Below are 14,390 nucleotides of genomic sequence, written 5' to 3'. Positions count from 1 at the left end.
GAAAGTCCATTTTGCGATGAACTTGGAAATAAAGGTCTCAGAGTCTGGAGGGAGAGTGGAGAGGCACCTAATCAAAGATGCTTGAAGTCCAGTGTGAAGTTTCCACAGTCAGGGATGATTTGGGGAGCCATGTCATCTGCTGGTGTTGGTCCACTGTGTTTTATTAAGTCAAAAGTCAACGCAGCCGTCAACCAGGACATTTTAGAGCACTTCATGCTTCCTTTTTCTGAAAAGCTGAATGCTGATTTTATTTTCCAGAAGGACTTGGCACCTGCCCACACTGCCAACATGACTAAGCCCTGGTTGAATGACCATGGAGATACTGGCTTCATTGGCCAGCAAACTCGCCTGACCTAAACGCCATAGGGTATGGGGTATTGTCACGAGGAAGATAAGAGACACAAGACCCAATGACGCTGACAAGCTGAAGGACGCTATTGAAACAACCGTGGCTTCCATCACACCTCAGCAGAGCCGAAGGCTGATCGTCTCCATGCCACGCAGTAATTTGTGCAAAAGGAGGCCCAACCAAGTACTGAGAGCAGAAACATGAACATACTTTTTTACAAGGCCGACATTTCGGTATTATTTTCGGTAATTTTCTGAGAAACTGAATGTTGGTTTTTCATTAGCTGTAAGCCGTTATCATCTTGTTAACATGTACCTGTAGATACATGTTCCAGTTGATGGTGAACAAAACACATAAGAACAATATGATTTATGCAGCTGAGATAGTTATTGTTCCACTTAAGAGTTCTTAAAGAAGTTGGTTATTTGATGCTGTTGCATTTCCTCATATAGAACTATATTTTGTGGATTTAATGTTATAATCATAAGAAACATCATGTTGAAGAGCTAAACAAAATTAAGTACATTGTTCTAAATTAACATTTAAAAAACATAATGTAAAAATGTAATTAAAATAGGGAAATTAAAAAAATCATATTATGTATGCACACATAAGGGAAACAATGTCAAGTTTACATGTACAGATCAGTGCCTCTTAAAAGCCACTCTTGTCCTTTTTATATTTTAATTAGACCATTAAATCAGCATCAAGTTTTCTGATGAGTGTCAGTGAAACAGTATAACTAACCTGTATTTGCCAGGCCTCACCTGGAGACATGTTCACAGCGAGCAACTTTAATGGGAAGCCTGGTTAAACCGCACCCTATGCCCGGATCATCAGTGTGTTTGCTCCTACCAGAAAACTTCACTTTATTATAATATCATAAACAACACAGCTGTTTTTTACAGGGAGTCCCTGGACACACATGTGGGTCACTTGGAAACAGCTTTTATCAAAGATTTGGTCATTTGAAATGTTTTCAGTAGAAGAATTAGAGGGATAAGCAGCTGAACAGTGCTGGCCACAGCGGGGGAAATGTGACGATTGGAAGCTCCACAAACAAAATTCAGTGAGCATCAGAGCTATACATCATTTCAAAATGAAGCAAATCAAGTCCGCTATCAGTTCCATTAACAGTCAGCCTTCAGCACTTTTTCCACAATGAGTTTGGAGGCTTTTATCAGTGAAGAGAAACACAAGTGGCAAAGTTTTCAGACTGCGGAGTGGCGCCATGGGCTTAGTTGAGTCTCCACGGTTCTCATGGTGTGTTTAAGTGCAGCCCCTGCTCTGCTCTCTCCAACAGTTCAGTCAGACTCGTGTTAGTGTGAGCAGGAACAGAAAACTCGAGCAGAAAATGGCAGAAGTCCCTCCAGCCGCAGCACCGGCCAAAGCCGCAGCACCGACCAAAGCCGCCAAGAAGAAGGTTTCCAAGCCGAAGGCAGCTGGCCCCAAAGTCAGCGATCTCATCGTTAAAGCTGTGGCCGCATCCAAGGAGCGAAGCGGCGTGTCTCTGTCCGCCGTCAAGAAGGCTCTGGCTGCCGGAGGCTACGATGTGGAGAAGAACAATTCCCGCGTTAAGACCACCATCAAGAGTCTGGTCGTTAATGGGACTCTGGTCCAGATCAAGGGCATCGGAGCTTCCGGATCATTCAAGATGAGCAAGAAGGTTGCCGAGCCTAAGGACAAGAAGCCCGCAGCCAAGAAAGTCGCTCCTAAAGCCAAGAAGCCCGCAGCCAAGAAACCTGCAGCGGCCAAAAAGCCCGCGGCAGGAAAGAAGTCTCCCAAGAAGGCGAAGAAACCCGCAGCAGCCATGAAAGCAGCCCCCAAGAGCCCCAAGAAGGCCACCAAGAGCCCGAAGAAGGTCGCTAAAAGCCCGAAGAAGGTCGTTAAAAAGGCTGCAAAGAGCCCCGCAAAGGTGGTGAAAAAGGCCCCTGCCGTCAAGAAATCCCCCGCAAAGGTCGCCAAACCCAAAGCGAAGAAGGCAGCACCCAAGAAGAAGTGAGCTGTCATCAGACTGATCTGACTAAGATCCACAAAAGGCTCTTTTAAGAGCCACCCATTTTGTCATTAATGAGCATATTTCTTGTGTCAATAACTGCAGTCAGTATAAGATGAGAGACGAGATGCTAAACGTGTCTTATTATGAACACGTTTGCTTGTATGAAAATGTTTGTTCTCAGACTCAGACATCGAGTGTTGCAGCGTATGTGCAATTTGATAATAATGAATAACCTTAATATTCAAATAATGTCATGGTTATTATACTTAAGGCGCAATCCTATTAACAGTGACAGTATTGTTGAATAAGTACAAGTCCAGAAGTGTAGTTAGCGCTATAACCAGCCCACAGCACACACAGCACATTACACACTACAGTCTCATTCACACATTCATACACAGATTAATGCTATTATCTCCTAACTGTTGAAAACTTGAATATTATTATACCAGTGTCCAATCTTCAATTATTTAATTTAAATGTCGCATGGATTGCTTTGTTCTGAAAAGTAATTTATTTTATATGCAGACAATTTTTATAATAATTAAACATATATAAATACATTAACAGCTGTCAGTCTGCAAAAGCAGCCCCTGCATATAATCTCTCATCCTTTACCCTTCTCCGACAATTCTAAATAATCCATCCTCTTCCAATACCGTTGTACAGTATTGGCCTTTCCTTCAATGTTTTCCACCTCAATTCCTTTTATCCTTTAACATGTGTGTTTGAAAGTTAAACAGAAATGTGCACCGCATATATTGGAAATGTCCTCTTTTCAGTTAAATATAGAACTCAGATGTGTTTGTATATCGAACAGTGCTGACTGTGTAATTGACAACAGATGGAAGAATATCATCAACAGTTTTAGGTTTATTTATAAGTACATATTAAGTTGTATGGTAACGGAAACCTCAAGACATCTGATGTGAGCAGATTTCTTCTTAAAATAATCAAGATCCTCTCCACAGTGAAACACTTGATGTAACAACTTGACCCACTTGTACTTTTTGGAGCAAAGAAAAAGACAAATTAATGATCTATGTTTCTGTACCAAAATTAAGTTTTAGAAAATATGTTGAAAAATCCTAACTCTTATAAGGCTATACCAGAAACTCACAATGCCGAATTTGAATTAATATACGAAACATTTTGATGTATTGCCATCTGACTGAGTGATGTAGGCACGAGTTTTACATGACCCTTTTAAATGATACTACATGAAGTTGTCAGTATAAAAACAACTCAACATTTGGTTTCACACAAAACAGCTATCAGGTTTCCGGTTCAGGTTCTTTATTTGTACCCGTAGGTAGATTTTGTTTGCAGAGAAAAGACAAGGGGATCCATCCTGACACACTCTAAACACAAACACAAACAACAGACACATCTCTAATAAAAGGACTAGTAAAAAAAGTACAAGTACACCCTGCTCCCGTCAAATCTCAAAATATTTCAAAAACATTTAAGAAGGAAAACACTAGTACAAACATGGACATTCAAATTCATAATTCAATCAAAAATAGGCATCTGATGTGACACTCCTGTGATGTCTTTAATTTGTTGCCAATAGCTGCTGGGAATAAAATCTGTTTTTTTACCGCTTCGTACTCTTTGGGACAACTAACCCCCGGCCCCGAAGGAAGAAGCTTAAATTCTGAGGTGCATGGGGTGGGAGTCATCGTCTAATATGGAGCTGGATAACCGCTGTAACTGCCTGAGGTACAGCCAGGGTCTCCAGGTGTAGCTGTGGCTCACCAATCAGTCTGCTGGACCCCTTTACGATCTGACTCAGAGAGTTTCTGCTCTTTTAAAGTCAGGTTACCAAACCATGACAATAATGAAAAAGACAAGAATTGACTCGATAAAAGCACAATGTTAAAATAGGACAGTTTTCCTAAGACAGTACAAACGCTGGTGCCCCCTTTGCAGTTTCTATTTTCCACAATTACTCACATCCATGCTAAAGTGGGCAAGAATGAGTCCTTAAACCCTGAACAAAAGCTGGACTGTTAGGATGAGTACATTCGCTTAAAATAAATCAGTGGTTGACACACTTTTAAAGTATTTAATTTAATATTTCATACTTGCCCACTTGTAAATGTCTAAAGCTCAAATGTTCTTTAATAAGCATACAGTAACAACATATTGTTGAGTGACCGATTTCAGATTCCCACCTCACTTTACTGAAGTCTGCTTGGGGAGAGCAGCATTGTAGCCTGGACGAGCAGACAAACAGCTACTGGAGAAATGAGTTATCTGCCGTTGGTAAGAAAGATGCCCTACATATCCAAATATATTCTGCTTCATGTAGATTTCGCTTGTATCAGGTATCCAATTAACTGGTATTTAAAAACACAAGGAAAACCCATTCAACCTTATAACTTCTTAGTCACTTGAAAGCTTTAGTTTCTGCACTTTTTTCTCAGTTAATTCAATATGATTTCTGAATGTTATTGGTGTGTTTTAAGGTAACACTTTTAGTGTGTAAATTAATTTATAAACTTTTTTGTTTGTTAAACTTTTTTCTAGGGGAGATTTGCCTTTCAGAACAATGTAGCATAGTCAGAGTTATGGTTAACTCTGACTGAGAGTTATGGTTAACTCGACTATGCTACATTGTGATGTATTTTTGACAGAATACCTATTTTTAACCTTTCTACTCATAAGTACAAATAAACAGTGAGGCTTTTAAACAGTTTTTTTTTTTAATATCCCCTCTAAAGGCTCATGAAACAAATACTAGTTTATTATTTACAGAGAGTACAAAAACAATCTGCTATCTTTTTTTAGTCTCACTTTAAACTAAACAAAGGTATTCAATCAGAGGCCTTTAGGGCAGGGCTGCTTTCTTTCTTCACTCGGATTTTTGGCGGTTGCAGCTTCTGTTGAGAAGAGGTTTCGTTTTTCCAAATGACTTTTGTCGAATAGTTGATAAGCTACAGCGCACGTGTCATCTTCCCTGGGCCAATCAGCGCTGACCTGACTCCGGCAGTTCCTTTATAAAGCCGCTGTTCTCGGCGAGGGTTATACTGTCTTGAACTGTGAACACAGAGGAACTACAATGGCAAGAACCAAGCAGACCGCCCGTAAGTCCACCGGAGGCAAAGCCCCCAGGAAAGCAGCTGGCCACCAAGGCAGCTCGTAAGAGCGCCCCGGCCACCGGCGGAGGTGAAGAAGCCTCTCACCGTTACAGGCCCGGTACCGTGGCTCTGAGAGAGATCCGTCGCTACCAGAAATCCACGGAGCTGCTGATCCGCAAGCTGCCCTTCCAGGCGCCTGGTGAGAGAAATCGCTCAGGACTTCAAGACCGACCTGCGCTTCCAGAGCTCCGCTGTCATGGCTCTGCAGGAGTCCAGCGAGGCTTACCTGGTCGGCCTTTTCGAGGACACCAACCTGTGCGCCATCCACGCCAAGAGGGGTCACCATCATGCCCAAAGACATCCAGCTGGCCCCGCCGCATCCGCGGAGAGAGAGCTTAGACTGACCCAAAGCCAGCTCTAGAAACCCAAAGGCTCTTTTAAGAGCCACCTCACTCTTCACTAACGTGCTCATTCCTCTATATTTTGATATTGGCTGTACAATAAACACAACTATGAATTATTAGTTTAGTAATAACAAAGTTACATGGTTGGGGATAATGACTCATTTAGACATTGTTTAGTTCGATAGTCATGCACAATTGTTCATTTAGTATGGGACTTGTTTCCTTAACATCTCATTAACACTTTGAATCGTGTCCGTTAATATTCAGCATTAAATCAACTTAAGCTCTATAATTAAGTTTGCAATCATAAACACTAATACAATGTTCCCCTTGTCCACTATTGGTCAGTCACTGTGTAACTTGTCACAGGAATCCGGGGCGTGTACATTGTGGACCTACCAGGAATGTAGGTGTCGATCGCATCGTTTGTCGTTTACATTCATCTTTTGCTATATCTGCCTTCCTAAGATCACTTTGATGCACATTCACTACTCGTATGTGATGTTGTGGGTGAGAGGTCGATATCGTGACGCTTACAGGGAAGTATCGGAATTACAAAGTAGGTGACTGTGTGGATGCCTGGTTCAAAACATTGCAAACTTGAATAAATCATTTAAATTATATATTTGTGTCCGACTTTCATTTGTACATCGTTCTTAATGTGATGTATAGTAGCTTTGATAGCTGTCTACACCTTCAAACATCCTCAAAGTAAAACACAAGTTGTTTATTCATAGCCCGAAAGCAGCATCGAGGTGACTGGATCTTCTGTGACAAGTTGTGATCAGCTCCGATTAAATTGTGATATCAATTCTGTGGCTATTCTCCACAAGTAAGTCCAGCGGGGCACAAGTTCAATACATTACGGTAGTTCTATTATGCCTTTAAGTGATACGTTTAACCCATAAGAATCCGGACCCATTTCTACTTTTGGGAAAATAAAGGGGAACGTCATTTAGACTAAATAGACCACTAGAACACATTTCTGACAAGAAATCACAGTGTCACATATCTGAAATGTGACATATATGTCACATTGAGCTTTAATGGTAAATTAACTCTTATTTATAACTAAATTAATGAGGAAGATTTTTTGGTTTACATTTGTTTGAACATACTTTGAATTGAATAATAACGAATATATTAACTAAATTAACCGAGCAGATCATAATAATATTTCTAATTGTGCATATGTCACTCCGGGTTTACTGTGAATGTTTAGGGTTAAGGTCCCGATGTGACATCAGTGTCACAGCGATATTTGTCTCATTTGTTTCATAACATTCATAACATTGTCTCATTCCTCTGCATGTTTTTAAAGCTAGGCTAAATGAAATGCTCGTTGATACTATGGGTACTTGTAAATGTCTATAACTATGTAAATGTATCCTGTAAATATAATGTATGATGTCCTTTATTGTTTTATGTTTCATGTGGAACCTATATGCTGCAGGTCTCCCTTGAAAAAGAGATCTATGATCTGGGACCATCTGGTTAAATAAAGGTTTGAAATTAAAAACAATTTGATCAAGAAATGTTCCCACAACAGGTTAAATGTAATCAGAATCAGAATACCTTTATTCGTCCCAGAGGGGAAATTTACATTTGTTACAGCAGAAAAGAGCCAAAGACAGCTTAATGTTTAACAAAGGACATGCCATGTAAGCATTTTTATTATTGTGAAGGTGTGGACAGCTATCAAAGCTACTATACATCACATTAAGAACGATGTACAAATGAAAGTCGGACACACATATATAATTTAAATGATTTATTCAAGTTTGCAATGTTTTGAACAGGCATCCACAGTCACCTACTTTGTAATGTTCGATACCTCCCTGTAAGCGTCACGATATCGACCTCTCACCCACAACCTCACATACGAGTAGTGAATGTGCATCAAAGTGATCTTAGGAAGGCAGACAGCAAAAGATGAATGTAAACGACAAACGAGGCGATCGACATGTTTATTTCCTGGTAAGTCCACAATGGGTCCTCAATGTACACGCCCCGGATTCCTGTGACGAGAATAATGGGATTCCGCCAGTTGTCAATCATGCAACACCGGTAGCTAGGAAAGATGTTTGCAGTTTGCAATCGTAAACACTAATACAATGTTCCCCTTGTCCACTACTGGCCAGTCACTGCGGTAACTAGGAAGATGCACGACTCTACAAGAGACTAAAAGATAGGCAGGAAGCACTCTTTAAGGAGGTTTGTGTGGCTCTTAAAAGAGCCGTTGGTTTGTTCTTAATGAGTAGAGTAGTTTACTTCTTGGCGGGCCTTCTCGGGTCTTCTTGGGCAGAAAGCACAGCCTGGATGTTGGGCAGCACACCGCCCTGAGCGATGGTCACTCCTCCCAGCAGCTTGTTGAGCTCCTCGTCGTTGCGGACAGCCAGCTGCAGGTGACGGGGGATGATACGGGTCTTCTTGTTGTCGCGGGCAGCGTTTCCAGCCAGCTCCAGGATCTCAGCGGTCAGGTACTCCAGCACAGCCGCCAGATAGACAGGGGCTCCGGCTCCGACGCGATGAGCATAGTTACCCTTCCTCAGATGTCTGTGGACACGGCCGACAGGGAACTGGAGCCCGGCACGGGAAGAGCGGGTCTTGGCCTTTGCTCTGGCCTTTCCGCCGGTTTTGCCTCGACCTGACATTCTGGATTGGTTTTCTTGATTACGTTGCAGAAGAAATATGTCACTGTTTGCCAAGACCGACAATATATATATACCAAGCTGCTTGTTGATTGGCCGTCTTGAGCGTATCTCTCATCGTCCAATCGGTAGAAAGCTTAGGGTGCGTATCTCTCATCGTCCAATGGGTGGAAAGCTTAGGGTACGTTTCCTTATATGTCACAGAGCCTCCTCTTTATTCAAAATAAAAAGTATGTAATGTCTTGTTGCTTTGTTTGTCTGCCCGTGGACTTTGTTGTGTGTAGAATATATGATATTCAATAAAGAAAAAATAACAACATCAAAAGCAAAAGCAGCAATATGGAGAAAATACTTTATTTATCCCCAAGGAAATCGGGTGCCAGAGTTGCAAAATATTAAATATAATAATCATAGTAATAATAAAACTAGTAAAAAAAGCAGAAAAGCTAATTGAACAAGAAACAAATAATGACCGTAAGAAATGTTTGTCCCAGGGTTGTAGTTAAGGCACCCCTGCATTAAGATAATGTGAAATTGTGACCACCAGAGAATGCTGTTGTCGTGGAAGATAGTATACAACAAGTTTGTACAATAAACCATAATAGTAGGAGTCTTTCTTCTGCTGTCAGGTTTGGGTGAGATGTAAACATGTTTTTGTTTATATGGAACTGGGAACCAAATATATATATGTGTGTATATGTCCGCATCTGTAGCCTGTTATTGTCTCATTATACCGCACTGTGAATCAATTAAAAGTAAATATATAAGTCGTCATGAACATCAGACATTGGCTGCGTTTCACTTCTCTTATTTTTCATTTCCTCGCTCCTCGGTCTCGGTCTCACCGGAAGTTGATTTGTCTGCGCCATCTTGAGTAGCGTCCCAATGGCCTTATTTTTGCCGGAGGACCGAGTGTCACTACCCGATCCGTTCACCTGCCCGATCGGTACTGCGCATGTGCGAGATGGTCCGCCATATTGGACAACTACATACGGCAACTCTAATAGGACACTTGACACAGTGACTTTTGGCAAAGCAGAAAAAGAAACCGAGAGAGATTATTGTTATTACAACGTGACTTCACTATTATTTAACAACTCTTTTTTTTTGTCAGAGTAATTGAGACATGGATTTAACTTCTGTTAGACAGCTATCATACTGAATAAATATTTACTGTGAATGTATGCAAAAATGTATGGCATATAGCTGTCTAACAGAAGTTAAATCCATTTCTCACTTATTCTGACAATGTACTTAACCCCAAATAAAAGAACCCAATAAAGAGTTGTTAAATAATAGTGAAGTCACGTTGTAATAACAATAACTCATCTCTATCAGTTCTTTTTCTGCTTTGCCAAAAGCCACTGTGTCAAATGTCCTATTAGAGTTGCCGTATGTAGTTGTCCAATATGGCGGACCATCTCGCACATGCGCAGTACCGATCGGGCAGGTGAACGGATCGGGTAGTGACACCGAGGACTGAGGAGCGAGGAGCGATAATGGAGGAGCTATAATCGAGGAACTACCAGACCATCCTTCGATGAAATCCTCAGAGACTCGCCCCGCCCCCTTATTGTGTATCGCTCACTGATTGGACGATGCAGCGCATGCAATGATCTGATGCTTCTTGACATGAGAGCAGTTTCCCAGCGGAGTGAAGAAAACACATGAAACTCACGGGACTCACTCCTCAGTTCATACCGTGTTCTGTTTCAATGAATGCATCATTCAGTTACAAATATGTGATATATCTGAACAACAAAGTGCTCAAAAAATCATTTTATTCATTTATTGGAAACATTTTCATGATCGCTTTTTTCGTTTTACATTTCATTTATTGTCATTTCCATTCAGTCAGTCATTAAGTGCTATTTAACATGTTAATGTGCTACATATCCACACAAACAGACAAAGTGTGCAATCCAATGAATGTTAATCTAACTGGGTTTTGATAGATAACATATCTCTCTTTCTTCTCTCAATTATTTTATTTCTATTGTGCACTCTAATCAATATTAATCTAACTATTGTTCGTTTATACATTTTAAGAATGGCGTTTATCTTTTTTGAGAATGAGTTCTTATTTAATGTATTTGGGTCTACAACAGATGATACAAATGTTTGTGTCAGTAAATGTGTACTTAAGGGGCGTATTTGTATATTTGTAACTTATTTGTTGCGTCAGGGGCAGTATAAATATTAATAAGTCGATATTTTTCATTTTTATAAAAACAATCCACCATAAGCAGCCTTCCTGGAATTATGTCCCTTCTTCTAATAATAGTAATGTCCCTTTCCTTGAAGAAAATGCCAACTCCATCAGCTCTGCTATCTCCGATGGAGATAAGACATTCTCCTTTGTGCCACATTTTACATACATCGTCAACATCCCCGGTGGTATTCAGTCTAAGTTCCTGCGTAAAGAGGAAATCATAGTTAGTGTCCAATAAATATTTCATTTTCCTCTCTCGAAAGTTCTTAGACTGAATACCACGTACATTCCAAGTAGCGACGTTTATGAAGCTCATGTTGGTTTTATATTGTCTCTAAATTAGCCCGTTTTCTATTTCGTTCAAGTTTCTGCTTGCAGGTCTCTTTTTTTTAGAGACCTCAAACGGGGCCTCCCTCTGAGCCTCACTCGGGGGGTCTGGATAATCCGGAGTCGGAGAAAAAGACCCCGAGTGACTCTCAGGGGGCGAGTAGAGGGGCATGCTGACTCGCTGACCAGCTGTAAGGCTGTCAGGGCTAGAGTCAGATCCTGGGCTTTCGCTCACACTCTCATAGTATTTATCATCTTCAATCTCACTGTCAGAGCTGCACTCACTCTCCACATCACTGTCAATGGTCAGTCTGCCCTCACCTGACAGGGGTGGAGAGTCGTCTTCAGGAGATGAAGGCTGTTGATCATCAGGGAGAGGGACATCCTTGCTGGCAGGACGACGATCAGGCTGCTGCTGGGCTGAAGGACGAGGACCAGGACCAGGCTGCTGCTGGGCTGAAGGACCGGGACCGGGACCGGGCTGCTGGGCTGAAGGACGAGGACCAGGACCAGGCTGCTGCTGGGCTGAAGGACCGGGACCGGGACCGGGCTGCTGGGCTGAAGGACGAGGACCAGGACTAGGCTGCTGCTGGGCTGAAGGACCAGGACCGGGACCGGGCTGCTGGGCTGAAGTACGAGGACCAGGACCAGGCTGCTGCTGGGCTGAAGGACCAGGACCGGGACCGGGCTGCTGGGCTGAAGGACGAGGACCAGGCTGCTGCTGGGCTGCAGGTCGAGGGCCGGGACCGGGCTGATGGGCTGAAGGACCGGGACCGGGCTGCTGCTGGGCTGCAGGTCGAGGACCGGGTCCGGGCTGCTGGGCTGAAGGACCAGGACCGGGCTGCTGCTGGGCTGCAGGGCGGGGCTGCTGCTGGGTGACTGAAGGAGGACCAGGCTGATGCTGGGTAACTGAAGGAGGGCCAGGCTGCTTTTGGGCTGTAGGACGAGGCTGCTGCTGGGTTTTTGCCTTGTTTACATAAGAAGATGAGCAGTTGAAGAAGTTGTGTCCAATCTTTCCACACAGGTTGCAGAGACTGTCTGAATTGCAATCTTTAGCCTTGTGGCCCAGTTCATTGCATCTCCAACATTTCACTGTGGTGCATTTTCTGACCTGATGGTCAGCTGAGTTGCAGATGAAACAGGTGACGGATTGCCCTGGATAAATTATTCTGCCATTATAGGGGCCGAGAGATATCGAATTTGGGAGATTTTGGATCTCACCATCACTGTTTCGATTCATCTTAATTTTGTATTTTCTCACTCCATACCATATCCCAAATGTATCTACTGGTTTGTATTTGCTGATTATATTTCCATATCTCTTCAAATAGGTCTCAACATCATGGTCTGGAATACGGCCAGTCCAGAATTTAACAATGATGTTTGAGATGTCCATTTGAATGGAAGATTCGAAAGTCCAGTCTTTCCACTTGGGATCTGAGGATTTAGTTGTGAGAACGTCAAGGAAACGTCTCAGTGGAGTTTCTAGCAAAAAGCAGAGTTCAAACTCCTTTCTGTTTGGCAGTGCTATGAAGGAATATACATCATTTGTATTGATCCAGCAGGTATCAAATAACAGTGATTCTCCAACATATTCACGACTAGGGGGTTCTCCTGAGCCTGTGAAGTTCAGGCGAACCCAAAACTGTCCAAATTTTGAAGCAAAAGATGGCACGCTTCCAGGGAGAGACATTTTTGTTGTTGTTGTTGTATATATATATATATATATATATATATATTAGGGCTGTCAAGTTAACGCGTTAATAACGCGTTAACGCAAAAAAAAAATTAACGCCACTAATTATTTTAACGCGATTAACGCATGTGTATTTTTTGTCCTCGGCCGCCGTAGTTTCAGAGCGCATTGAGTGTAAAATACCATCGACAAGCTGATGCTGACAGCCCCGCTCCTGCCACCCGCTTGTGGCAGACCACACTACCACGCTCACTGGCAGGCCCGGACTGGCCATCGGGAGGACCGGGAAGGAGTGTGTATGTGTGGCGCGACTCGCGCGAGCGAGGCACACCTTACGTGTTGTTGTTGTTAGCATCTGGTGCTAGCTAGCTGCGCTGACGGATATAAGGAGCTGTTTCAATGACATTTCGCCGACAACTGCGCCGAGCACTTGACTTTATGCAGGTAGCCAGACAGTGGGACATTGTACAAAAAGTCAGCACACTCAGCACGGATAGTGTGCGCAACATGATTGCAGCGTCCAGGCAGCTCCCATTCGAGCATATATGCCTTGAGCTGCACATAGCTCCAACGATCCATCAGTGTCTCCACACACACACACTCACACTCTATCACACTCTATCACACACACACACACACACACACACACACACACACACACACACACACACACACACACACACACACACACACACCAACACACACACACACACACACAGTATTATTGTATGAGAGAGGTTCCAGGTTGAATTGAGGTGAATATTTGTAATGTTCAGAGGTTGTTGTGTTTAATATTCATGAGAATATTTGTCATTGTTCAAATGATAATAAACAAACATATAAAGCATATTTGTCCACTCATATGTTGATAAGAGTATTAAAAACTTGAAAGATATCCCTCTATGGTACATTTAGAACAGATACAAAATGTGCGATTAATTTGCGATTAATCGCGATTAACTATGGACAATCATGCGATTAATCGCGATTAAATATTTTAATCGACTGACAGCCCTAATATATATATATATATATATATATATTTTTTTTTTTGTATTTTTTCACCCTTTTTCACCTCCTTCCTTTCCTCTTGGAGTTATTTTGAGTCTGTTGGAAAGGGTCGTTCAGAACGAAACTTCAAAACGGTCAACTATAGTTACGGGCATTTTCCAGCACCTGCACCTTTTCTTTTTTTTTATAAAACTTTATTTTAAATTATTTGGCAGTACATGATATACACAAGTTACATTAATAATACATATAAATCGCAATGCATACATATATAAATAACATAAACAGAGAGAACGTCCATATTCCAGAGAGGCTTAGTTCGGTCACAGCTTCAAAATGCCCCATGGCAGAGTCTGGGATTTGTCCAGGGTTTTTCTTCTCCTTAGTTCAGAGATTATTTGTTTCACGATGGTGCCACTGTTTATTATCGTCTGATTTAGTATCATCTTGCACCTTGTCTTCCAGATTTTCATACATGTTATACAAATTACTAACTGAAAAAGTTCCCTGTGTTTTATGACCATACCCTCATCCAGAATACAATACATGATTGAGGCATATTCTACGTCGAACTCCAAACCGATGCCCCGTAGGAGCGACCACACCTCCTCGGCTCTGTGGCAGTCCATGAGGAGGTGCTGTAAGGTCTCATCTTCCT

The 14,390-nt window shown here is 42.1% G+C and overlaps 2 protein-coding genes and 1 pseudogene across 2 annotated transcripts; 2 read left to right on the top strand and 1 right to left on the bottom strand.

The window, feature by feature from the left end:
- Positions 1-1,653: 1,653 nt before the first annotated feature.
- LOC117490757 (histone H1-like) lies at positions 1,654-2,701 on the top strand. Its single transcript, XM_034140569.1, has one exon. The coding sequence runs from the start codon at positions 1,704-1,706 to the stop codon at positions 2,349-2,351; it is 648 nt and encodes a 215-aa protein (XP_033996460.1). The 5' UTR covers positions 1,654-1,703; the 3' UTR covers positions 2,352-2,701.
- A 2,570-nt stretch (positions 2,702-5,271) lies between these two features.
- LOC117490751 lies at positions 5,272-6,426 on the top strand (annotated as a pseudogene).
- A 1,165-nt stretch (positions 6,427-7,591) lies between these two features.
- On the bottom strand, positions 7,592-8,527 carry LOC117490752 (histone H2A-beta, sperm-like). The gene has a single exon (XM_034140565.1). The coding sequence runs from the start codon at positions 8,487-8,489 to the stop codon at positions 8,103-8,105; it is 387 nt and encodes a 128-aa protein (XP_033996456.1). The 5' UTR covers positions 8,490-8,527; the 3' UTR covers positions 7,592-8,102.
- Positions 8,528-14,390: the final 5,863 nt, after the last annotated feature.

The sequence above is a fragment of the Trematomus bernacchii genome, unplaced genomic scaffold (assembly GCF_902827165.1).
Source record: "Trematomus bernacchii unplaced genomic scaffold, fTreBer1.1, whole genome shotgun sequence".
In the NCBI taxonomy this organism is placed as follows: Eukaryota; Metazoa; Chordata; class Actinopteri; order Perciformes; family Nototheniidae; genus Trematomus; species Trematomus bernacchii.
Note: the sequence above shows the minus strand (reverse complement) of the source record. Positions and strands in the feature narration are given on the sequence as shown.

What these genes read in the sequence shown, in the direction of transcription:
- LOC117490757 (XM_034140569.1), top strand. Translation starts at nt 1,704, where the DNA reads ATGGCAGAAGTCCCTCCAGCCGCAGCACCGGCCAAAGCCGCAGCACCG.
- LOC117490752 (XM_034140565.1), bottom strand. Translation starts at nt 8,489, where the DNA reads ATGTCAGGTCGAGGCAAAACCGGCGGAAAGGCCAGAGCAAAGGCCAAG.